The sequence below is a fragment of the Elephas maximus genome, chromosome 4 (genome assembly GCF_024166365.1).
Source record: "Elephas maximus indicus isolate mEleMax1 chromosome 4, mEleMax1 primary haplotype, whole genome shotgun sequence".
NCBI lineage: Eukaryota > Metazoa > Chordata > Mammalia > Proboscidea > Elephantidae > Elephas > Elephas maximus.
Genome location: NC_064822.1, coordinates 182085443 through 182108919, shown reverse-complemented (window position 1 = coordinate 182108919; position 23477 = coordinate 182085443). Strand labels below are relative to the sequence as shown.

Sequence of the window (23477 nt, the reverse complement as noted above, 5' to 3'; positions counted from 1 at the left end):
CTATGCCTTTGTCTTCGTCTGTTTTATTTTTATCTTTATGAGCCGTCATCAACACCAAGGCTCAGGCTTCACGCCTCTGACCGTTTCAGGAGGGGAGGGCAGAGAACGGTGAGAGACTCTTGCCCCGCACCGGTATGTCGGCCAACGGGCCGTCACGTGACTATCAGCCCCGCACAGACATGGCCGCGCCCCGCCGCCGCCGCCGATTGGCTCCAGCCGAAAGTCCGTCCTCCCTCCGCTATGGAAGCCCCTTCCATTGGGCAGTTATAAGAGCTGTGGCGCCCCGCCCCCACCTGACCTCGGGCCGCAGGGCTCGCGGCACGGGGGCGGGGCTGTAGCGGCGGCAGGACCGTCACGTGGTCTGGGGAACGTTTGTTTGCGGAAGTAGAAGGCGCTGAGTAAGCCGAGGTGAGTGACGGCGCGGGGGGCGGGGCTTGGGGGGCCCATCCCAAACCTCACCTGCGCCCTGGACTCCAGCGTCCCCACCGACACCCTCATGGGGACCTTCCTCGTGTTCCCTGATTTTGAGGCATGTCCTCCTTTGACGCCTGTGTGACCCCCCCCTGAGTGCCCCCAGCTTCCTGTCATGGATCCCCCATCGTTCCCATCTCCCATCCCGTGACAGCTCTAGTTTCACCTAGAACTTGTGTGCCCCTCAGGGACCCCAGCTTTGACCCTGATGCTCTCCTCAGTACCCCAGTTTCTGACCTGTGTCCCCTCTTTAGTATCCCTAACTTCCTGAGTCAAACCCCTCTCCTTCCTATTCCTTATTTTCCCTTTGGGTCCCATTGATTGTCCCCAGTTTCCTTACTGAGCCCTTCTAAGTGCTCCCAATTTTCCCACCTCAGTGTATGCCCGCTTGATCCCCGCTTCCCCTCTCTCTTTTCTGCATTCCTCCATTTGAGTCGCCAGGTTTTCCTTTGCTGGTCACCCTGATTCTCCTGTCCTATGTGTCCCCAGATTTCAAGTGTAGCCTGCTCCCCACTATGCTCCCGCCTTCCCCTCAGCCTCATCACCCCAAGTCTCCCAGCCTCCCAATTCTGTTTCCACCTCCTGCTCCCACAGATGACCTGGAAGTTTTAACAGGCAGTGTGTGACCTGGGTGACCGTGTGGCTGGGAGGGACTGGCCTGTGGATGTGGGACAGGGAGGGGACAGAGCTCATGGATCCATGGTCACATGACCCTAAACAAGTATTTTCCTTTCCCTAAGCTTCTGGGTCTTTCTCACTTGCCCTCTTATCCACCCAACAGGATGTTAGGCAGGTTTGGTTTGGCAACACTGGAGCTCCGCCCTTGGGCTGAATGCATTGTTTTGTTATTGTCACTGCTTTAAAATGTTCCTGGACTTTGGAGGCGATTTTCAGAGTTTCAGTTTCCTCATCTGTGAGAAACCAAGAAAAAAAAAACAAAACCTGTTTCTGTCGAGCCTGACTCACAGTGACCTTATAGGACAGAGTAGGACTGCCCTATAGGGTTTCCAAGGAGTGGCTAGTGGATTTGAACTGCAGACCCTGTGGTTAGCAGCCAGGCTCTTAACCACTGCATCACCAGGGCCCCCATCCGTGACAGGAGGGTTGCATTTTCTTCCCTTATAAGGCTGCCTTGAGGTTCAAAATTGAGTGAGAAAATGTATAAGGCAAAGCTTTGTAACCAGGATGACCCTGTACAATTAAATGGATTCGCTGTGGTGTCATAATCAGGATGGGGGAAAGGAAAGGAAAAAAGACAGGATGAAAAAGAGAATGAAAGAGGAGAGAAAGATGGCACATTGTCTTTCGTTTCTTATTTGGCAGGTGCTTATTGGTGAGCCCTATGAGTCAGGCTTGTTTATATATATTATCTTTTCCATTCATTCATTCATCATTTATTCAACAAGTATTTATTGACTGCCTCCCATGTTCTAGGCTACCCTTGAGGGGTACCCTTTAACGTGAGGAAGAGTGCATGTGAGTCTTTCAAGGTCACGCCGATGATGAGGTCAGAGCTGGAATCTTTAGCTGTGTGACCTCAGACCCTGTGTCTGTGCCAGACCACCCATGTCAGGATCACTCTTGTCTCAGTGCCCTGGGCATTTTTTCCTCCCTTCCATGGGTTAGTTTCTTGTTAGATGACAGTGTCCTCAAAAGGGAATTTTCTCCTCACTCAGCAGAATGACATCACCAAGAAGCAGAGAAAGGAGGAATTTAAATATTGTGTGTGTGGAAGGTAGGTGCTGAGGGGCTGTAGAAAGGAGAGGCCTGAGGCACCAGCTTCACTGTGTAGAGGGTGGCTCCCTGGGAGAAGTGAGATCTTAACAGGTCATGTCTTCAATGCCTCTTCTGTCCATTCTCATTTTCTAGATGATCTCATCCAGTCTCACAGCATTAAATACCGTCTCTACTCTGACAACTCCCAAATTTATATCCCCAGCCCCGTCCAGACCTTTTCCCCAAATGGTAGACTCACATATCCAGTTGCTCACGCAGCAGCTCATACGGAGCATTTCAAACTCGAAAAGTATTTAGAATTGAGCTCCTGATAGCCATCCCCTCCACTGGCCCGCCAAAACCTGCCCTCCTACCCACTTCCCTCAGGAAATGGCAGTTTTATTTTTTCAGTTGCTCAGGCTGAAGGTGTGAGGTGATCCCTGATGCCTCTCTCTCACCCCACATCCAGTCTCAGTAAATCTTACTGGATCTGCCTTCAAAATCAGTCCATTCTGATCACCGGACTCTCAGCTGGGCATTATCTCATGCCTGGAGTCTTGAGGTAGCCTCCTTCCTGGCCTCTGCTTCAGCCCTTGCCCCCTCTAGTCTTTCCTCAACACTGCAGCCTGAGTGGTTCCCTTGAAATGTCGTGCCTCTGCTCCAAGCCCTGCTGTGGCTTCTCCTCTCACTGTACGTGACTTGGCCTCCTGTTACCGCTCTGATCTCACTGGCTTCCTTACTGTTCATGGAACGCACCAGGCATGCTCCAGCCCCAGGCCCTTTGCACTTGCTCTTCCTTTGGCCTGGAAAACTCTTCACCTGGATATCCATATGATTTTCTTCACCTTCTCTTTCTTTATTCAAGATCAAGTTCTTGGTGAGGACTTCGCTGGTCACCCTGTCTAACATTTCAGTCCTCACCCAGATACTTCTTGTCCCATCTCTGTCTTATTTTTCTCCTCTGCACTTAGTCAGCATCTAAAACTTAGGCATATATTTTACTTATTTATCTTCTTGATTATTCGTAGCCCTCTCTAAAATATGAGTTCCAGGAGGTAAGTGGTTTCTGTCTGTTTCGTTCACTACTGTATTCCCAACTGTCAGAACAGTGCCTACCACCAACCCAAAACCAAACCCAGTGCTGTTGAGTCAATCCTGACTCATAGCGACCCCATAGGGCAGAGTAGAACTGCCCCATAGGGTTTCCAAGGAGCACCTGGTGGATTCGAACTGCCGACCCTTTGGTTAGCAGCCATAGCACTTAACTACTACGCCACCAGGGTTTCCGTGCCTACCACAGGAGAACCCAAACCCCAAACCCACTGCCTTGAGTCACTTCCAACTCATAGTGACCCCATAGGGTTTCCGAGGCTGTAAATCTCTACAGAAGCAGACCGTCACATCTTTCTCCCGTGGAGCTGCTGGTGGTTTTGAACAGTCAACCTTTTGGTTAGCAGTCGATTGCTTTAACCACTGTGCCACGAGGGCTCCTTATAGGTCTTCAATAAATACTTGTGGAGTGAAGCATTCAGTGGGCCACCTGTACCCTGCCACCAGCCCAAGGACCTCTTAAAGTTGTCCATGCCTCAGATCCTTGAAAGTTCCAGCAGCAGTTCTGGGGAGGTTGCTTCCATCTGTGGTTCAGCTAAGACTAGATGGAAGAGACACGTTTTTTTCCCTTTTATTTTCAAAGGGCATTTTGCTCCGGTTCGTATGAATGGCAGTGCATCTTTAAAGGAAGCCTTGGCTTTGGAGTGCCGCCTGAGGACGGCAGGCTGACCGTCAGCCTCGCTCAGCCACTTGCCATGCAGGCGTCCCCTGAAGGCAGTTTGAGGAGTAAGAGCCGGTGCTCTGGATCCTGGAAAATGACATCACTTCCTTGTACCTCAGTTTCCTGGGTGTGATGTGGGGATGAAACCTATGCCGTCTCTTACGGGTGTTTCGAGGAGTCCATGTGTAACGCATCAGGAACGCTTGGCGTGGCATCTGGCGCTCAATGGATGCTGGGTAAATGGAGCAGCGCTGTTGGTTGAAAGGCCTTTCCGTTTCTCACTCGCTCAGGAGTGCCGGGATGAGCCGGGGTCGGGGGGGACACTCAGAGGGATAGCTTTTGGAAGGCAGCCTGGGTGATTCAGAGGCCAGGAGGGAAGGTAGAAATGACCTTTGACTTGACCCCTACTGGCATTCAGTCTTTCCTCAGGACGCGCACTTATTATCTCAGTTGCTTTGTGGTGCGCCCTCTGCCTCCAGTTTGAGAGTCAGAGGAAAAGGCATGAATTCAGCCCCCAGGCAAGACCTCCCATTTCTACTTTCTGGGCCTCAGTTTCCCCATAAGGCAAACAGGGATAACAAATGACACCTTTCTTATTTCACGAGCGTTTATGAGCTCCACGCAGCTCACAACATGAAAGCCTGGTGGTCTTGTGAGAGGATGGGGGTCATGGGCGCGATGTGTTCATGTGCTAGGTGGTGCAGACACTAAGAGCTGCGGGAAAGAAGGCCACTGTCATCAGGGCAGACTTGGGGCTCTGATCAGACCCCATGTTGTAGCCCAGTGGGTACGGGGTAATGTTGGCTGCACAGGAGGGTGTCAATGTCCTGCTGCCGGCACTGCCCAGCAGTTGTTCCAGTCATGGGACATCCTGTCATAAGCAGCAGCTGGGGCTCGTGAGGCCTGATTTCGTGCTCCCAGAATCCCCCATGTGGCCAGCTCTGTGAGCGCGGCTTCCTGGCCTGGCTGCCTCGAGATCCTGTCACGCACCCCAGACAGCTGTCCTGTTCCACGTGCCAGGCTCAGTCCAGAGGGAAGCAGAGCGTTTGAAGAGTCTTCCTGGTTGGAATACAGGGGGAGCTCAGCTTTAAGCACTCTGATGGCATAGTAAGCTGGACTTTCCAGAGCCAAGTTCAGGGAGGGATTAGTCCCAGCACCTAGTACCACTCCTGAGACATAGCAGGTGCTCAAGAAAGGTGCCCCTTGCGAGCATGTAGCATCTGGTTGGATTGAGCACAACCCTCTGTTTTGTTCTGTTCAATGGTGGCGAGGCATGTGGCAGTGCAGGAGGGGTGGGAAATGGTGTCTGCTCCACATGGCCACCAGCTACAGAGTAAGAGTGTGTGTGGGGGGTTCCTCTGCAGGCTCATTCATTTGTTCTCACTCTCTGACTCCCTAGACACTTATTAAACACCTACTGTGGGTCAGGAACAGTGTGCTCGGTGCCTGGGTCAACAAATAAAAGGGGGCGCGGGGAACCCAAACTAGCAGGCACCCTATCGTACTCATGGGATAAGTGCTCAAGTGGGGGGTATGCAGTGGATGTGGGGGGCACACCTGGGGCTGAGAGGAGAGGAGGGCGCGGGGTATGACTCTTGGAGGAGGTGGCACCTGAACTGAGTCTTGAAGGACAAGAAAGGGTTTATTTGTTTATCTGAAAGCCCTTTATTTGAAGGTTAGGAAAGCAGGGAGGGCAGAGTGGGCAGAGGGAGCAGCTGGTGCAGGTACACTGAGGCGGGAGGGTGAAGAATCCCGGGACGGGGTAATGGTGTAGCCAGGCTGCGGTGGGTGGGCTGGGCCAGCTCATGTGGGCGCTTGTGTCACTGCCCTGGAGGGTGATGGGGAGCCCTCCTACTGTATCCCGTGATGTGCACGGAGCAGGGAAGGATGGGGCAGGCGTGGCCCTTGCCCTCCTGTGTGTATGTACACAGTGCCCACAGTGCTAGCTAGTGTGCCGAGCGCTCAGAGGGCCAGCTGGCAGGCTGGGGGGAGGGCATTGCAGGCAGGCCAGGCGAGGGAGGACCAAACCTGGCCCCTTCACTCCAGAAGAGCCGTTTTCACACACACCCACCCACGGGAGAGCAGAAAGGACTGCACCCAGGGCCTGGTGGCTTTGGCAGATGAGCAGGCCCCAGAGGGCAGGGACGACTTCTCTCTTGGGTCCTTCAGGGACTCCATAGCCTCACTGGCTTCTCACTAAACACCCCAGAGAACCGACCCACACACCTCTTCCTCTCCCCAGCCCCCTGTTCTCTATTGCACGTACTCCCTGAGCTTGGCTCCTCACAGAGGGTTGTGAGCATGGCGGGTGCTGGAGTTGCTCCGCTAATGGCCGCGTAATGACCAGTGTTCATGTTGATCCCGACAGACACGATCCAGTCCGAATGAAAACGCTCTCATGCTCTTTGCTCACCAGTCACGCGGGCTCCCATCCTCAGTCCGATCCATGAGCTGCCTCCTTGGCTGGCTCTTCTTTTTCCTTCGGAGTTCACCTGCTCCAGCAGCCCTTCCCCACGCTTCCCCTCCAGGGGCTATGAGCTCTTGGAGACGTACTGGCCTTGAGGCCCACCGTGACTACTCATTTCGTGAGCCCGAGTAGCCACTTTTAGGAGGCTCATCAAAGATTCTACTTGTTGGTTCCAGTCCCCCTCTGATCCCACTGAGGGTTGGTTGGTTTTTGTTTTTTGGTGGGCATCAGCATGTCCCACTTTAATTTGCCGTTGAAGCATCCACAATTTGAGGCCTCTCTGGTGCTCGGTTTCTTTATCTCTAAGATGGGGGTAATAATACTTGTCCTTTCTGCCTTCCATCTCCCCTAGGGGAGTCTTACACCCAGCAGACTCCCCTTAAGGAACCAAGAGGGCAAGCTGGGCCTTTGACAGGGGGTGGGTGATCAGAGGTAAGGAGAGTAGGCCAAAAACCTGCAGCCTCAGTCTCAGGGAGACAAAATTGGCAGCTGGAAATTACCCGGAGGAGACAGGCAGTATTGTCACCTTCACCATCACCTCAGAAGCTCTTGAGCTGGTGTCTTTCTGTTTTTGCATTTGAGAGAGCTGCTCAAAGCCGCCTCGGTGCCTGGGAGTATACTGTCCATGCCAGATGACCCTGGAGTGACTGAAACACGTACCAGTCACAGGCAGGGAGCGAGTGCAGGTGAGGAGTAGCAGAGAACAGCTGTCAGTAGGGGAAAGCAGCAGACTGCACCCGGGGAAGGTCCAAGGGGAGGATGTGAGAAAGCGAGAGAGGGGGAGCAAGGAGTGAGGCCGGGCTGGCAGGAGACCAGTTGAGCGGGGCCTCAGAGGTTCTTGGGGCAGCCACTCCCCAGCCTAGCGTCCTCCCCTCCTGCAGACCCTGAGCTCTGGGGTCAGGGGTGACTGGAGACAAGGCTTCTACTTGGGGGGCAGGAGGAAGTTGCTAGAAACGAGAGAGAAGCACAGCTCTCTTCCTGGCTAGGGACGCCGTGACTGTTCCAGGATGTGGCTGCTGGTTTTCATTTCCTTTCTTCCACTGAGTGATAACAACGCCACTGTTTGTGTGCCCACAGTCAGCCTGGCGTCCCGGACACTTTCCCCACATGACGTCATTTCATCCTCATGACAACCCAAGGGCTGGAGGACAGCCAGGTCTGTCCCGCGCCCAAAGTCCCTGTTCTTTTTGTGGCCACAGGGCTGTGAATGCTCCACCCCCTCCCCCATCAGCCTCCGTTGAGAGTGAGGGCTGGGACCCTGAGGCAGGGGGCTCTCCTCTGGAGGCAGGGCCAAGGTGGGGTCTGTCTGATCCAGCTGGGCCCCCCATGGTGACATTCGACCACTTACCTGAGGGACTCCTGGGTTCGGGATGTTCCTGACTCTTCTCCCCTTCCTGAGAGGCCTCTCCAGGCACCTGTGGGCCTGCCCCCTGGGAAGCCTCTGAGCTGCTTTCCACACCCAGGCCTGACCCCATGCCCCCCCACCTTCCTGGCAGCAGGCCCCAGGGCCCCAACCTATACCCCTTCTTTAAAAAAATAAATATAAAAACGTTGTGCATACCATTTGGAAAATAGGGAAAAGAAAAACATTGCCCATAAACCCAGTACCTTAATCGGCTCTTAATATTTTGGTATGTTTCCTATCAGTGTTTTTTTTTGTGTTTTTTTTTTCTTTTTCCTGTGCATACTTTTACTTAGCTAAATTATGTTTAACAAACTTTCTCTGTGTCAAGCTTTGTGCTGGGGCCCAGGGTTGAGAGTGAGGAGAAGACCCAGCACCTGCCTGTAAGAAACTCAGAATTGGAGTCTGCTCCCCTGGGCTCCAGTCCTCACTCCCCCACCTGCCTGCTGTGTGACCTCGGGCGTGTTGCTTTACCTCCCTCTTTTGTGGTTTTCTTATTTGTAAAATGAGGATAATGATGGTACTGAATTCATGGGCTTGTTGACTGGGTGAAATGATTAATGTACGTGAAAGCTCCTAGAACAGACCAGAGTCTCGTAAGAGGCACGTGAACGTTTGGTGTGATCGTTACTGCGAAGCTTACAATCTGGCTGTTCTTGTTGCTGTTAGCTGCTGACTCGTGGCAACCCATACACAACAGATTGAACGGTTGCGATCCATAGGGCTTTCACTGGGAGGTTTTTCAGAAGTTCATTGCCAGGCATTTCTTCCTAGTCTTAGTCTGAAAAAAAAAAAGTCTGAAAGCTCTGCTAAAATCTGCTCAGCATCGTAGCAACACGCAGACCTCCGCTGCCAGATGGGTGGTGGCTGCGCGTGAGGTAGGAGGGGCAGTCATGGCACACAGGGGGTTAATAATAGAAATGGGTTGAAGATGAGGGCAGCACAGGCAGGGAGAGACCCTGGGGGCTGGGGGCTGGGGGTGGTACATCAAGAGCACTTTAAGTAGGATGTGGTAGCTGAGTTTGGTTGTGACAGGTAACCAGGGCTTCTCCAGGCAGAAAAGGAGAGGCAAACATTCAGATAGACACTGCAGTGTGGTTGGGACAGGAGAAAGCCTTACTTTCCGGGACTGGTTGGTGGTGTGGTGCAGACAGGGTGGGAGATGCAGAGTCGGGGAGGCTGCCCTGGAGGCAGGGCCTTTGCAGGCCATGCTTGCAGTGCACACAGCCAGTCTGGGCGACGGCGTGGACCTGACGGCGCGGAGCCTTGGAACAGGATGCCGTCTGCGTTTCTTGAGTTGTTACAATCTTCACAATCCCAACTTTTAGCGACTACGCTACATCTCTTGGGTAGAACGTATCACAATTTAGCACGATCCTAACGTTGGATGGAGTCCCTGGGTGGCACAACGCTAACCCAAAGGTTGGCGTTTCAAATCCACCTAGAGGCACCTTGGAAGAAAGGCCTGGCAATCTGCTTCCAAAAGGTCGTAGCCTTGAAAACCCTAGGGAGCACAGCTCAGCTCTGGAACACACGGGGTTGCCATGAATTGGAATCGATTGACAGCAGCTGGTTTGGTTTTTGGTTTCATGTTGGATATTGACGTTGCTTTCATTTCTGTGTCACAGCAGACATTGTTATAACATGTACTGATGTGTGTTGTGTCTTCCATTTGGGGGTTCATTTCCTGGGAGAGATTTTATACCTTCCCTTGGGTGCCCTCCCCTGTTCTCTGGCCCTGGAGAGGGGTGCAGGCACCCCAGCTTCTCTGTCCTTACAGTCCCCAAGTGCAGAATACAGAAGAAAGCTTAACCCAGGTCTAAGCATTCTCATAAACGTTCTCATTTAATCCTCACGACACTTGGAGGGAGTGTTGTTGGCCCTGTTTTAAAGGAGAAACTGAGGCTCAAAAGCGTCTCACACCACAGCCTACTACTAATCGCAAAAGGAAGGACATCACAAAGCATCAGAATGCTTTCAAAGCTCCTCAGTCAGCATTCTCCAAGTCTCAGTTTCCTTCTCTGGAAAAGGGGATGTTCAAAGTAAAGCTAGCTAGCATTTATTGAACACTTACTACAGGCCAGGTACTGTTTTTATGCATCTCATTTTACAGATGAGGAAACTAAGACACAGAGAGGTTAAGTAACGTAGCTGGTCAGTGTGGCTCAGAGCTGCCCTGTGCTCGCAGCGCCCCGCCTCAGATGTGAGATCTTCAATGAGACCATCTATGCGATGTGCTTAGCTCCGCCTACTGCATAATAAGTGCTCAGTGAACGTCTCCTGATATAACTATTATTGACCGTTGTTGTTGTTGGATGCCTTTGGATCAATTCCAACTTCTAGTGACCCCATGTGACAGAATAGAACTTCCCCATAGGGTTTTCTAGACCGTAAATTTTACGGAAGCAGATCACCACGTCTTTCTCCCGAAGGGCTGCTGGGTGGGTTCGAACTGGCAACCTTTCGGTTAGCAGCCAAACTCTTAACCATTGTGCTACCGGGGCTCCATTATTGACCCTTCCTCCCGTTTCATATGGGTCTTTGTAGGCCTCTTGCTCTTCCCTTTCTCCCTCAGGTTGATCCTCAGCACACTTCTCAGCACATAGGCTGGGACAGAGCCAGGGAGGGCACTAACGTCCACTCAGATCTCCAGGCCCCTCCCGGGGTACCCACACTCAGGAGCCCCGTCTTTGCTGTCTGACGTGCCTTTTGGCAGTGACTGTGGTGGCACAGTGGTTAAGTGCTCGGCTGCTAACTGAAAGGGCAGCTCAAACCCACCTGCGACTTTGTGAGAGAAAGATGTGGCCGTTTGCTTCCATAAAGATTGCAGTCTTGGACGCCCTATGGGGCAGTTCTGCTCTGTCCTCTAGGGTTGATATGAGTTGGAATTGACTGGACACGGAGGCAGAGCAGAGCAGCCTACAGACGGTTCTCCGCAGCCTTGGGGGCAGTGCCTTTGGCGGACGGTGTGCTCCTAGGAGCCCAGGAAATAACAAGACAGCTAATTTTGTCGTCCAGACTGGGACAATTGCCACCACAGAAAGGGTGGCTCTGAGAATCTGCACTGTAAAGTGGCCACCCGAGCCCACGTGTATGGTGTCTCCATCTTTACACACAGGCATTTCAAAAAGCTTGTTTGGGGGCCCTCTCGGAGCTCCTTGGCACCAAAAGTTTGAGACAAATGTTTAGCATCTCCTGCCCCCCGATAGATGGTGAGATGATCCTGGTCCCTGTGTCGTAGGTACCTAGTAGAGAGGGAACACTGATTTTGTGGAATTGAAATGACCTGTGCCAAGCTTGGAGTGCCAGAAATTCTCGGACATGGTGAGAGCCCCTCCCCTGCATGTTGTGTTCCTGCCCACCGTGAGCAGCATTCCCATTTGTGATCCCCTTTGCCAATACAACACCTCTGTGGAGCAGGGAGCAGTGGGTGCTGCCCACATTAAAACCAAAAATCCAAACCTATTGCTGTTGAGTCAATTCTCACTCAACAGTGACCCTAGAGGCCAGAGCCATGGGGTTCTCAAAGCTGTAATTTTTATGGAAGCAGACTGCTACGTTTTTCTCCCAGAGCGGCTGGTGGGTTAGAACTGCTGCCCTTTCGGTTAGCAGCCAAGCACTTTAACCATTGCCACCAGGGCTCTTCACTGCACACATTGTTGTTGTCGCTGTTGTGTGCTTTCGAGTCGGTTCCAACTCACAGCGACCCTACACACAGCAGAACGAAACACTGCCAGTTCTGCGCCATCAGCACAATCGTTATGCTTGAGCCCATTGTTGCAACCACTGTGTCAGTCCATCTCATTGAGAGTCTTCCTCTTTTTCGATGAGCCTCTACCAAGCATGATGTCCTTCTCCAGGGACTGGTCCCTCCTAACAATGTGTCCAAAGTATGTCAGATGAAGTCTCACCATCCTTGCTTCTAACGAGCATTCTGGCTGTATTTCTTCCAAGACAGATTTGTTGGTTCTTCTGGCAGTCCGTGGTATTTTCAGTGTTCTTCACCAACACCATAATTCAAAGACATTGATTTTTCTTTGATCTTCCTTACTCATTGTCCAGCTTTCACATGCATATGAGGCAATTGAAAACACCATGACTTGGGTCAGGCACACCCTAGTCCTTAAAGTGACATCTTTGCTTTTTAACACTTTAAAGAGGTCCTTTGCAGCAGATTTGCCCAGTGCAATGCCTATTTTGATTTCTTGACTGCTGCTTCCATGGGTGTTGATTGTGGATCCCAGTAAAATGAAATCCTTGACAACTTCAGTCTTTTCTCCATTTATCATGATGTTGCTTATTGGTCCAGTTGTGAGGATTTTTATTTTCTTTGTGTTGGGGTATATGGGTATTATCCTATTACTGACAGCATTGTATTTCAGGACAGATCTTGAAATGTTGTTTTTGAAAATGAATGTGATGCCAGGCCTCTTCAATTTGTCATTCCTGGCATAGTAGACCATATGATTGTCTGATTCAAAACAGCCAATACCAATCTGTTTCAGCTCACTAATGCCTAGGATATCAATCTTTATGCATCCCATTTCATTTTTGACGATTTTCAATTTTCCTAGATTCATACTTAGTACATTCCACATTCCGACTATTAATGGATGTTTGCAGCTGTTTCTTCTTATTTTGAGTCGTGCCACATCAGCAAATGAAGGTCCTGAAAGCTTGACCCCCTCCATGTCATTAAGGTCGACTCTACTTTGATGAGGCAGCTTTTCCCCAGTTGTATTTTGAGTGCCTTCCAACCTGAGGGGCTCATCTTCCGACACTGTATTAGACAGTGTTCTGCTGTTATTCATAAAGTTTTCACTAGTCGGTTTTTTCAGAAATAGACCTCCAGGTCATTCTTCCTAGTCTGTCTTAGTCTGGAAGCTTGGATGAAACCTGTGCACCATGGGTGATCCTGCTGGTGTTTGAATACCGGTGGCATAGCTTCCAGCATCACAGCAACATGCAAGGCCCCACCGTACCACAAACTAACAGACACATGGGGGCTGCCGACGTCACCGATGAGGAAACTGAGTCTCTATTGGGGAAACTGAGTCAGGGAGCAGGACAGCTCTGGGGTCACAATGGCAGTTCAGGAGGGGAGCCTGCTAGGTGCCCAGCCTGCCCAGAGTGCTCTGTAACTGCCCCTCAGGCCTCCTTGCCCCCCACTCAGTGCTGTTTCTCTCTCTTCTCCTTTTCAGGTTCCCGCAGGCCCAGAATCAGGGAGCAACGCTGGTGGGGAGCGATCTGGGTGCCTGTGCAGGAACCCGCTGCACTTGGTGAGGTGGGCATGGGAGACCGCGCCCAGCTGACCAGAGACCCTGTTCTCTTCCAGTCTGAGGGGGCAGGCAGCCAGGCCTCTGCGCCCAGCCCGCGGAAGATGCAGTTCTTCGGCCGCCTGGTCAACACCCTCAGTAGCGTCACCAACTTGTTCTCTAACCCGTTCCGGGTGAAAGAGGTGTCTGTGGCAGACTACAACGTGAGCAGCCGGGTTCGAGAGGAAGGGCAACTGGTTCTGTTCCACAACACCCGCAATCGCACCTGGGACTGCGTCCTGGTCAACCCCAGGAACTCACAGAGTGGATTCCGGTGGGTGCCGATCAGCCGGGACACGCGCTGCCTTCCTTTGCCTCCTCCCAGCTCTCGGTCTGGCGGCCTCTCAGCCGAGAAGCAGCTTCTTGGGGTCTATATCTGAGGAGTGGCCAAGAGGGGAGACTGCCCCTCAGAGAAATGCCTTTGCTCTTAGCGTGGTGGGAGGGGGTTCCTAGAAGTCTGGCTTTCTGGCCTTCAGGCCCCCAGCAGCAGGAACTTGGGGAGAGGAGACTGGGCTGTCCCCTGCCAGGAGGCTGACGTGTTCAGACAGAGGGAAGGGAGGAGGATGGGGCAGTTGAGAGGGCCAGGCAGGTAAGGTCTGCTGTGATAACTGTGATCACCTTTCACCCTGGACCTTTAAAGCCATGGCAGTCTTTAGAGGGGCTGGCCAGGGTTGTGGCACAGTGGTTAAGTGTTCAGCGGCTAACCAAAAGGTCAGCAGTTCAAATTCACCTGCCACTCCTTGGAAACTTTATGGGGCAGTTCTACCCTGTCCTATAGGGTCGCTATGAATCAAAATCACCCACCAGCAACTGGTTTTGGGTTTGGGCCAGGGTTAGCTCAAGAGATCCTCAAGGGAGTGGACAGTCTTGTCACTTTTCAGGGTATCTGGGGACTCTCAGGGGCCAGAAGGAAAGGGTAGGAGGCCAGGACAGGGCTGAGGGAACTGAGCCTGCTGCAGGGTTGGCTGAGAATAGGGTAGAGGAGTGGCCAAGGAATCGGAAATGCAGGGTTACAGGAGTGGGGCAGGCTGGCATTGAGCTGGGCCAGTACTGATGTCCCTTTGCCGTTCGTTCACCCTTCTGGCTCTCCCGTCGTCCATCCGTTCCACACTCACTGAGCATCTCTGGGACCTCCAGCATCCCATGCCCTGGGCTCGGCCTACCCATGTGGTGAGATGCCAGAGCATGGTCTATGCCTTTAAGCAACAGGCATTCTAGGGGCAGCATGCAAAACAGGCACTGTGATACCAGGTGAGAAGCGCTGGGACGGAGGTAGAGTGCAGGGTACAGTGGAGCACGAGGGTACGATCGTTTTCTGGGGGGCTGGTGGAGGTGTCAGGAGCTATTCTGTGTCCGTCTGGAAGGAGTAGGAGTTTGTTTGGCAGTACGGAGCGGGTAAGGCTGTTCCTTTCCCTAGAGACGCAGAGGCGAGGCGTGAGCCTCAGGGAGAGCACTCTGGCTGGATCTTAGGTGCCTCTGGGCAAAGGTGAGAAGTGAGACTGGAGCGGACAACTGGGGCTATTCTGATTGAGTTGGCAGCCTGGGTACATGGGTCCAGTCACCAGGAAAAGAGCAGGGCAGGGTGTCAGGGCCTCGGCCAGTCAGGCACGAATTCAGAGTCCAGCTTGGTTTTGGCAGGAAAATGGAATACAGATGAGAAAACTGAGGCAGAGATCCCACAGTGAAGGCTTGGGCAGACTGTTGCTCAGTTGTTAGGTGCCGCCTAGTCGGTTCCAACTCATAGCGACCCTGTGTACAACAGAACGAAACACTGCCCAGTCCTGCGCCATCCTCACAATCGTTATGCTTGAGCCCTTGTTGCAGCCACTGTGTCAATCCATCTCGTTGAGGGTCTTCCTCTTTTTTGCTGACCCTCTACTTTACCAAGCATGATGTCCTTCTCCAGGGACTGGGCCCTCCTGATAACATGTCCAAAGTATGTGAGACGAAGTCTCGCCATCCTTGCTTCTGAGGAGCGTTCTGGCTGTACTTCTTCCAAGACAGATTTGTTCATTTTTCTGGCAGCCCATGGTATATTCAATATTCTTTGCCAACACCAGAATTCAAAGGCATGAATTCATCTTCCGTCTTCCTTATTCATTGTCCAGCTTTCACATGCATATGAAGCGATTGAAAACACTATGGCTTCAGACATACCTTAGTCCTTAATGTGACATCTTTGCCTTTTTAACACTTTAAAGAGGTATTTTGCAGCAGATTTGCTCAGTGCAGTGAATCATTTTTGATTTTTTGACTGCTGCTTCCATGGGTGTTGATTATGGATCCAAGTAAAATGAAATTCTTTACAAGGAAACCCTGGTGGCATAGTGGTTAAGTGCTATGGCTGCTAACCAAAAGGTTGGCAGTTCAGATCCACCGCATGCTCCTAGGAAACACTATGGGGCAGTTCTACTCTGTCCTATAGGGTCACTATGAGTTGGAATCGACTCGGTGGCTACAGGTTTGGTTACAACTTCAATCTTTTCTCCATTTATCATGATGTTGCTTATTGGTCCAGTAGATAGTCCATGTGTCAGTTTGAACTCAGCAGGACCAGGCCAAACTCTGGCTGCAGATAGGCCTGAGCTGCTGGCCTGGGGCAGGACTGGCTCGCATGCAGCTCCAGAAGCCTCCCACAGGCCGGGGCAGGCACTGCTGATCAGGGCAGTAGGGCCACTCCTTGGAGGACGGCTCACCCCTGCTTTTGAGATGCCCCGCCCTGGGGACCCCCCCCCATCCACATCATCACCACATCCTGTCAGCTGTAAATATCCCTTGACTGGCCTCCTGATTGTCTCCCTAAGCTTAAATCCCAGTGTGGGCAGACCTCCCTCCCAGGAGGAATAAAGTGTTGGCCAACAGTTTATTAACCATACCTATTGGAGTCCCTGGGTAGTGCCAATGGTTAAGTGCCTGAGTACCAACCAAGAGGTTGGTGGTTCAAACCTACCCAGAGGCACCTTAGAAGACAGGCCTGATGATTTGCTTCCAAAAGGTCGCAGCCTTGAAAACCCTATGAAGTGGTTCTACTCTGTACACTTGGGGTTGCCATGAGTCAGAATCGATTCCATGGCAACCAACAACAGCAATAATATTATTAACCCTTGATTGGGTGGTACTATATGGGTTCAAGCATAACAACGATTGTGAGGATTGGGGAAGGACCAGGCAGTGTTTCGTTCTGTTGTGTATGTTGTTAAAAAAAAATTTTTTTAACAACAACAATAACAACATACAGTTTACCTAACACTTTCACATGTTATATTAACACATCCTTCATTGATCCTTTGAGATAGACAAGGAAGACATTATCCCATTTTACAGATGAGAAAACTGAGGCACAGAGATAATAAACGCTTCATTCAAGGTTGTACAGTTAGGAAGCGGTGAAGGTACAGATAGAATCTGGGTCTTCTGGTTTCTAAACCATTTCTCTTCCCATGTATTGAGACAGAATAAGGAGCATTGGGTGGGGTTTCAAGCTAAGCAAATATCCCTCTCTGCACCCCTGGCCTTCCTCACTGGGCTCTGGAGTCTCTCCCACCTTTTCTCTAATCTGCTGCCACCCTAGCATTTCCATTTCAGCAACGGCATCACCGCCATCCATGTGGTTGTGCAGCCCAGAAACCCAGGAGTGACCCTTGATGCCTCCTGCCTCCCCGCCCCCATCAGGTCATCGCTGAGTCTGTTAGGTTCTCCTCCCAAGCATCTCCTGGATCTGCATCTTTTTCTCTACCTAGGGTTACTAGTTTCCTCTTGAGCGATGTTGTTGTTGGGTGGTGTTGAGTCCATTTTCCATTCATAACCGCCCCCACGTGACAGAGTAGAACTGCCCCATAGGGTTTTCTAGGCTGTAATCTTTACAGGAGCAGATCTTCAGGCCTTTTTCCCGCAGAGCTGCTGGGCGGGTTTCAACTGCCAGCCTTTCAGTTAGCAGCTGAGCGTTCACCCACTGCGCCATCAGGGCTCCTTGTTTGAGTGTTAGAAAACCTGAAATACTAGTGTCTAAACGGGGTAGAACTTCATTTGTCTCTCAAGGGAAGTCAAGGCAGATGAGGGCGTGCCTGATAACTCTGCCCCACAAGGTCCTCAGGGACCCAGGCTCCTTCTGTCTTGTCTGGTGTCCTAGGCTACCTTATGGTCCCAGATGACCAGGCAAGGCCCAGCCATCACGTCCAGCTTCCTAGCCAGCAGGAAGGCAGAAGACAGGGTGAAGCAGGGCCCCCTTCCTCTCTTTAGGAACACTTCTCAGAAGTTGCACACATGCCTTCCACTAACTCCCATTGGCCAGAACGTAGTTACACAGCCACAACTTGGAAAGAATGCTGGGAAGTGGCCTGTACGCCAGGTCGCCATGTGTCAGTCTAAGCGAGAGTTATAGGCCTCTCCCTTTGCTGCTGGGACACTTTTCTAGACCATGGTCATTGCTCACGGTGGCTCTGGCTGCAGCAGCCTCCTGGCCTGTCACTCTGCCTGTGGTCCTGCTCTCCTCCAGCCTTCTCCCCTTCTCCTGAGTGGCCATCAGTGCGGCCTCTCCAGAGGGCAGATCTGACCAAGTCATTCCCCTGCTTAACCTTTCAAGGGCTTCTTCTTTCCTTACCGTATCAGGTGCTGGTTGTCGTTAGGGGCCTTCAGGTGGATTCCAACTCACACTGAACCCATGTGACAGAGTAGAACTGCCCCATAGGGTATTCTAGGTTGTAATCTTTACACGAACTGACTGCCGGGTCTTTTTCCTGCAGAGCCACTGGGTGGGTTTGAACTGCCAACGCTTTGGTTAGCAACTGAGTGCTCAACTGTTCACGCCACCAGGGCTCCTTATCAGGAGCTTAGCATGCCTTAAAAGGGCCCATGTGATGGAGCCTCACCTTCCCGTCTTGGTATCAGTTCTTGCCCCTGACCTCTGCCCAGGCTCTTACCTCACCTATCTTCTCTTTCTCCGCCTGCCACCCTCCGGGATTGCCCTCCTCTGGGCTTTGGGGAAAACAGGTGCTTCTGTGGTGTGTCCCCACAGCACCTGTTCCCTGCTTTCCTGGTAGACTGTCAACTCTGTGAGGGTCAGGGCTGTTTGTCCTGTTCACCACCATGTCCCCAGCACCCAGCTCGGTGCCTGACACATGTCAGGCTTGTGGTATGAATAATGCGGCCTGTTCATTCAGCGTTAGCAGTGTTCACCAGGGGCCACCATGTGCTGAGCCCTTTGTTGGGCTGAGGCAGGTAGACGGGGTGAGCTGGAGTAGATCGTGGGACGCTGGAGTTGAGGTTATGGAGAATTGCGGCAGTGGCGACTGAGAGGTGGAGGGAGGGTGGTGGTGGGGAGGGCAAGGCTGCAGAGGAGGCGTCGAGGCACTGAGCCAGAGTCCTCCCCCTGCCCTGAACACCCAGCAGCTTGAAGAGAGCAGGCTTGGCACGCTACCCTTCCTTCAGGGGCTGAGCTTCTGTCTCCTAAATGTCTCCTCCCTGACTTCCCTGGAGAGCTCTGGACTGTCCCCAAGGTACTTCAGCGTGTTAGAGGTGATGTCCAGGTCCGGCTTCCAGCCTCAGAGCTAGGTCACGGGGTTCTCGCTGTTCCCTTGCACCTTTGCTGCTATTCGTCATCAGGCATGGCGTCCTCAATCCTCCTCAGGTTTTGTTATTCACGGCCTGTGAGCCCCACAATATCCCCACTGGGTGGAGAGATTGGACCTGATGATACAGGAGGCAGCAGCAGCAACAACAAGGATAGTAGTAGCTCCAGTTTATTAGCACATACTGTGTGGCACAAACGGTTAAGCGCTCTGCTGCTAAATGGAAGGTTGGCAGTTCAAACCCATCTAGCGGCTCTGAGGAAGAGAGACCTGGCAATCTGCTTCCGTAAAGATTTCAGCCTAGGAAATCCTATGGGGCAATTCTACTCCATCACGTGGGGCTGCCATGAGTCAGAATCGACCCAACAGCACCTAAGAGCAGTAGTAACATGCTTGACCTAGTCTAAGTGTTAACGCATTACAGTTAGGAGGTAGAGGTTATTGGTGACCCCGTCTTGTAGATGAGGGAACATGCTCAAAGAATTTATGTAACTCGCCCAAAGTCCCACAGCTGCTCTTAGCAGCACTGGGGTTCCAGCCCAGGCATCTGGCTCTAGAACCTCCACTCTGACTTCCCTGCCCTAAGGTCTGTTTTGTAGTGCAGTGAGCTGCATAGCTCACCTGGGCTGACCCTGGACCCTCCCTGCCCGACATATGGCATGGGGCCCTGGATAGTCCCTCGAAGCGTGCTGTGTACATTATGATAACATCAAGAATGCTGTTCCTGGTATGGATTAATCATTTACCGCTCACATTTACTTGTGACATCATAATATTTGATGAGCCTTGCCAGTCCCTCACTGAACTCTCAGTAGAAGCAGTGCTGGCCTGCCAGGAATCCTGGGAAGGATAAGCAAAGTGTGTTGGACAAGTGGTCTTTGCCTTCCAAAGGGGACTGACTTTTGAGGCTCTCTGGACTGGGTCCTTGCCATTGTTGTTATTGTTAGCTGCCACAAGTTGACCCCTGACACATGGCGACCCCATGCACAACAGGATTGGACCGTTGTGATTCCACAGGGTTTCCACGGGCAGATTTTCAGAAGTAGATCTCCAGGGCTTTCTTCCTAGTCTTAGTCTGGAAGCTCTGCTGAAACCTATTCATTATCGTAGGCCCACATAAGCCTCCGCTGACAGTTGGGTGGTGGCTGTTCACGAGGTACATTGATCAGGAATCGAACTCAGGTCTCCTTATAGAGGCAAGAATTCTACCACTGAACCACCAATGCCCCCTTGGGTTTTTGCAGTAAAAACACTTATAAGGAAACGTCAGACAAGGGAGTGATCTGTGTCATGGCCACATGCCCTGTGACTTGCTCATTCATTCATGTGTCCAGCCCATGGCCCATCTTCACTGAGCACAGGTGAACATGGCGGGTCTTTGCCCTCAAGGGGCTCATGCAGTAGCCAGAAAAGGTAGATGTGTACACAGCAGAATAAATGTTATCATGGAATCCTGTAAAGGTCTCGCATTCCCCGAGGAGGCCTTGCCCCTTTACACTTCTTTCTTTGCCCTTGTTTTTCCCTCAGCTGAGAGTGCTGTTTCCCGACTCCTTGGCCCATGTGTCCCTGCTTTGTGAGGCTTCATTCTTCTGTCCTCCTTCCACACTCTCCATACTTATGGGTGGCACCTCTTGCTTGGATTGCCATGTGTCTGTTTACATATCTGTCTTCGCCCTAGACTGCGAGAGCTCCCAAGGGCAGGGCCTGGGCCTGAGTCATTTCTGTATTCTTAATGCCCAGTGTGATGGGTGCCTGGTAAATATTTGTTGAATGGATGAATGAATCTGTGATCACTGAAGGTAAAGCGTGTTTGGCAGGAGGGATCAGAATAGGCTTCACTGAAGTGGATGAGTTAGAGATGGACCAGCAAGGACTGGGAGAATTTCACCAGAGAAGAAGTGGGGAAAGGGCACCGTGGAGAGAGGGCCTACTAGCACATGACAGGCTCAGAGCCGTGGAGGAGGAGCTGTTTGGAGAGCATGTGGCTGGGAGGGGGGATGCCTGCGCTGGACCAGAAACTAGAGTGTTAGGAAGCCTTCCAGCCTAAAGATTCTCGGCCATGTTTTGGTCGTGGATCCCCTTGGAAGTCTCAGGGACCCCCTCCTCCCAAAATGCACACCCACACATTTTGCATGGAATTTCAAGAGTTTTGCAGACCCCTTTATCCACAGACCGCTCCCACCAAGGCAGTAGCTTTCAGGAGCTGACACCATATGGGTTCAGTCTGGGGGCTTAGTTCCAGAAGACAGCAGAAAGACAAGACCCTCATGAGTTCTCCAGATCTTTAACCTTCTCTCTCAATCTTTTTTTTTTTTTTTTTCGACGCAGATCTTTATTGCTGTCATACTCACATTAGAGGTCAGCCTACTACCAGGGTCTGCCATTTCCCATGTTAACCAAAGGGAAGAAGATATGAAGTTTCCTCTCTCGTAGGAGGGCTAGCCTGATGGTGGTGGAATGGTGGGGAAGGGGTTTTCCACTGCAGACAGGAGGACTACTGGTCCAATGTGCTTAGGAGAACAAGATTCATTTTCAGTCACCTGATACAGAAGAGGGCCTTCCACCCACCAACATTTTTTTTTATTGCCCTGTATGAGGCTCAGGAGGTAAGTGGGACTTCCCAGGTCACGTGTCCTATATTATGGGAAACTACAGGGCCTTTACAGGGCCCACAAGGCATTATGTAATTTCACATTTACCAAGTAGCTTTTCAGATGTAATTTCTTTTTTTTTTTTTTATTGTGCTTTAGATGAAGGTTTACAGAGCAAATTAGTTTCTCATTAAGCAATTAATGTACATATTGTCTTGTGACATTGGTTGCCAACTCTATGACATGTCAACATTCCCCTTCTCGATCTTGGGTTCCACATTGCCAGCTTTCCTGTCCCCTCCTGCCATCTCGTCCTTGCCCCTGGGCTGGTGTGCCCATTTAGTTTTGTTTTATTTTATGAGTCAATCTAATCTTTGGCTGAAGGGTGAATCTCAGGAGTGACTTCACTACTGAGTTAAAAGGGTGTCCAGGGGCCGTATTCTTTTGATTTCTCCAGTCTCTGTCAGGCCAGTAAGCCTGGTCTTTTTTTGTGAGTTAGAATTTTGTTCTATCCAGGACCCTCTATTGTGATCCCTGTCAGAGCAGTCAGTGGTGGTAGCCAGGCACCATTTAGTTGTGCTGGACTCAGGCTGGTGGAGGCTGTGGTAGTTGTGGTCCATTAGTCCTTTGGACTAATCTTTCCCTTGTGTCTTTGTTTTTCTTCATTCTCCCTTGCTCCAGACGGGGTGGGACCAGTGGAGTATCTTAGATGGCCACTCACGAGCTTTTGAGACCCCCAACACTACTCGCCAAAGGAGGATGTAGAACATTTTCTTTATAAAGTGTGTTATCAGGCATAATGTCTTGATTGCAAGCCCTAGCATACATGTTTCACAAAGTTCCCACATTTGATAATTTTTTGTCCAACTGTAGCTTCCTAAGAAGGGCAGGGGTGACCTATCACATGGTGGTGAATCTGTGCTTTTTACTTCTTGCCCTAACCCGTACCGTCTTCCCCCCTGGGACACTGCTTCCCCTGCAGCACCACCCCCCCCCCCCGCCTTTTTTTTTTTTCTAAATAATATTTTATTGAGTTTTTGGTCAGAGTTTACACAGCTAGTTAGGTTCCCATTTGACAGTTTCCAAACAAATTGTTCGGTGACATAAGTTACATTTATCACCATGTGTCAGCATTCTCTTTAATTGTGCTCTGTTTGTTCCCTTTCCAGCACTCTACTTTCCTTGCACCCTTATCTTTTCATCTTTGCTTTTTTTTTTTTTAAGGATTTGAGTTCTGCTCCACATTTTTCTCCCATTCCATTTGAGGCCATCTATTGTGGACCCAGTCAGAACAGTCAGTGGTGGTAGCCGGGCACCATCTAGTTCTTTTGGTCTCAGGGTAGATGAGGTCATGGCTTGTGTAGACTTGTTTCTGGATTACCTTCTTACTCTTTTGCTAATGAGTAGAGACCAATAGTTGTATCTTAGGTGGCCATTCGCAAGCTTTAAGACCTCAGATGCTATTCACTTCATTAGGACCTGAAGCCCTCTTGAGAGGTTTCTCTCTTGTCTGTCTCCCACTGGGCCTGGAGGTAGGATTAGGTCCTCCTTGCTCCTCTTTGCTGCTCGAAGACTCTCTCCCTCCCTCCTCCAGAAGCCCCTCAGCCTGAATCTCACATCACCCTCCGATAGTACCTACTCTCTCTCCTGGTGGCAGATATCCATGACCCCTGGGGCACTGCCCCACATTCCTCAAAGATGGGAGCCATCCCCACTCCTGGCTTGGTTCTTGACATTTTTGATATTCACATAGGTGACCCTCCACACACTCTGGCCTCTTGATTCCTCGGCCTTTCCTCGTCCATATGGTCATTCCCTAGACCTTACCAATCATTACCAGCATATGAGTTTCTGAAAGCTGCCATAACAAAGAGCCACAAACAACAGAAATTTATTCCCTTGTGGTTCTGGAGGCTAGACATCCAGATTCAAGGTGTCAGCAGGGCCACACTGTCTCTGAAAGCTCTAGGGGAGAATCTGTTCCATGCCTTGGTGTTCCTTGGCTTATTGATACATCAGTCCAGTGTCTGTCTTCACCATCACATTGTGTTCTCCCTGTGTGTGTCTGTCTGTATCTCTTCTCTTCTTTTAAGGACACCAGTCATGTTGGATTAGGGCCCACTGTAATGACCTCATCTTAACTTCATTGCATACGCAAAGGCTGTCTTTCCAAATAA

The 23477-nt window shown here is 51.2% G+C and overlaps 1 protein-coding gene across 12 annotated transcripts in view; it reads left to right on the top strand.

The window, feature by feature from the left end:
- Positions 1–299: 299 nt before the first annotated feature.
- The window catches only part of PLA2G6 (phospholipase A2 group VI), an 82667-nt gene continuing 59489 nt past the window's right edge, over positions 300–23477 (top strand). For 3 of the 12 annotated variants that reach the window (XR_007517402.1, XM_049884417.1, XM_049884427.1), the window contains exons 1-4: positions 300–408; positions 3881–4194; positions 7008–7111; positions 13029–13416. Coding sequence is in view for 11 of the 12 variants with exons in the window: in XM_049884417.1 (XP_049740374.1) it covers positions 4184–4194; positions 7008–7111; positions 13029–13416 (503 nt within the window). In the remaining variant the exon portion in view is untranslated. Of the gene's footprint in view, positions 409–3880; positions 4195–7007; positions 7112–13028; positions 13417–23477 lie in introns of those variants that run through there. The other 9 variants (XM_049884423.1, XM_049884421.1, XM_049884424.1 and 6 more) reach the window with 9 other exon arrangements.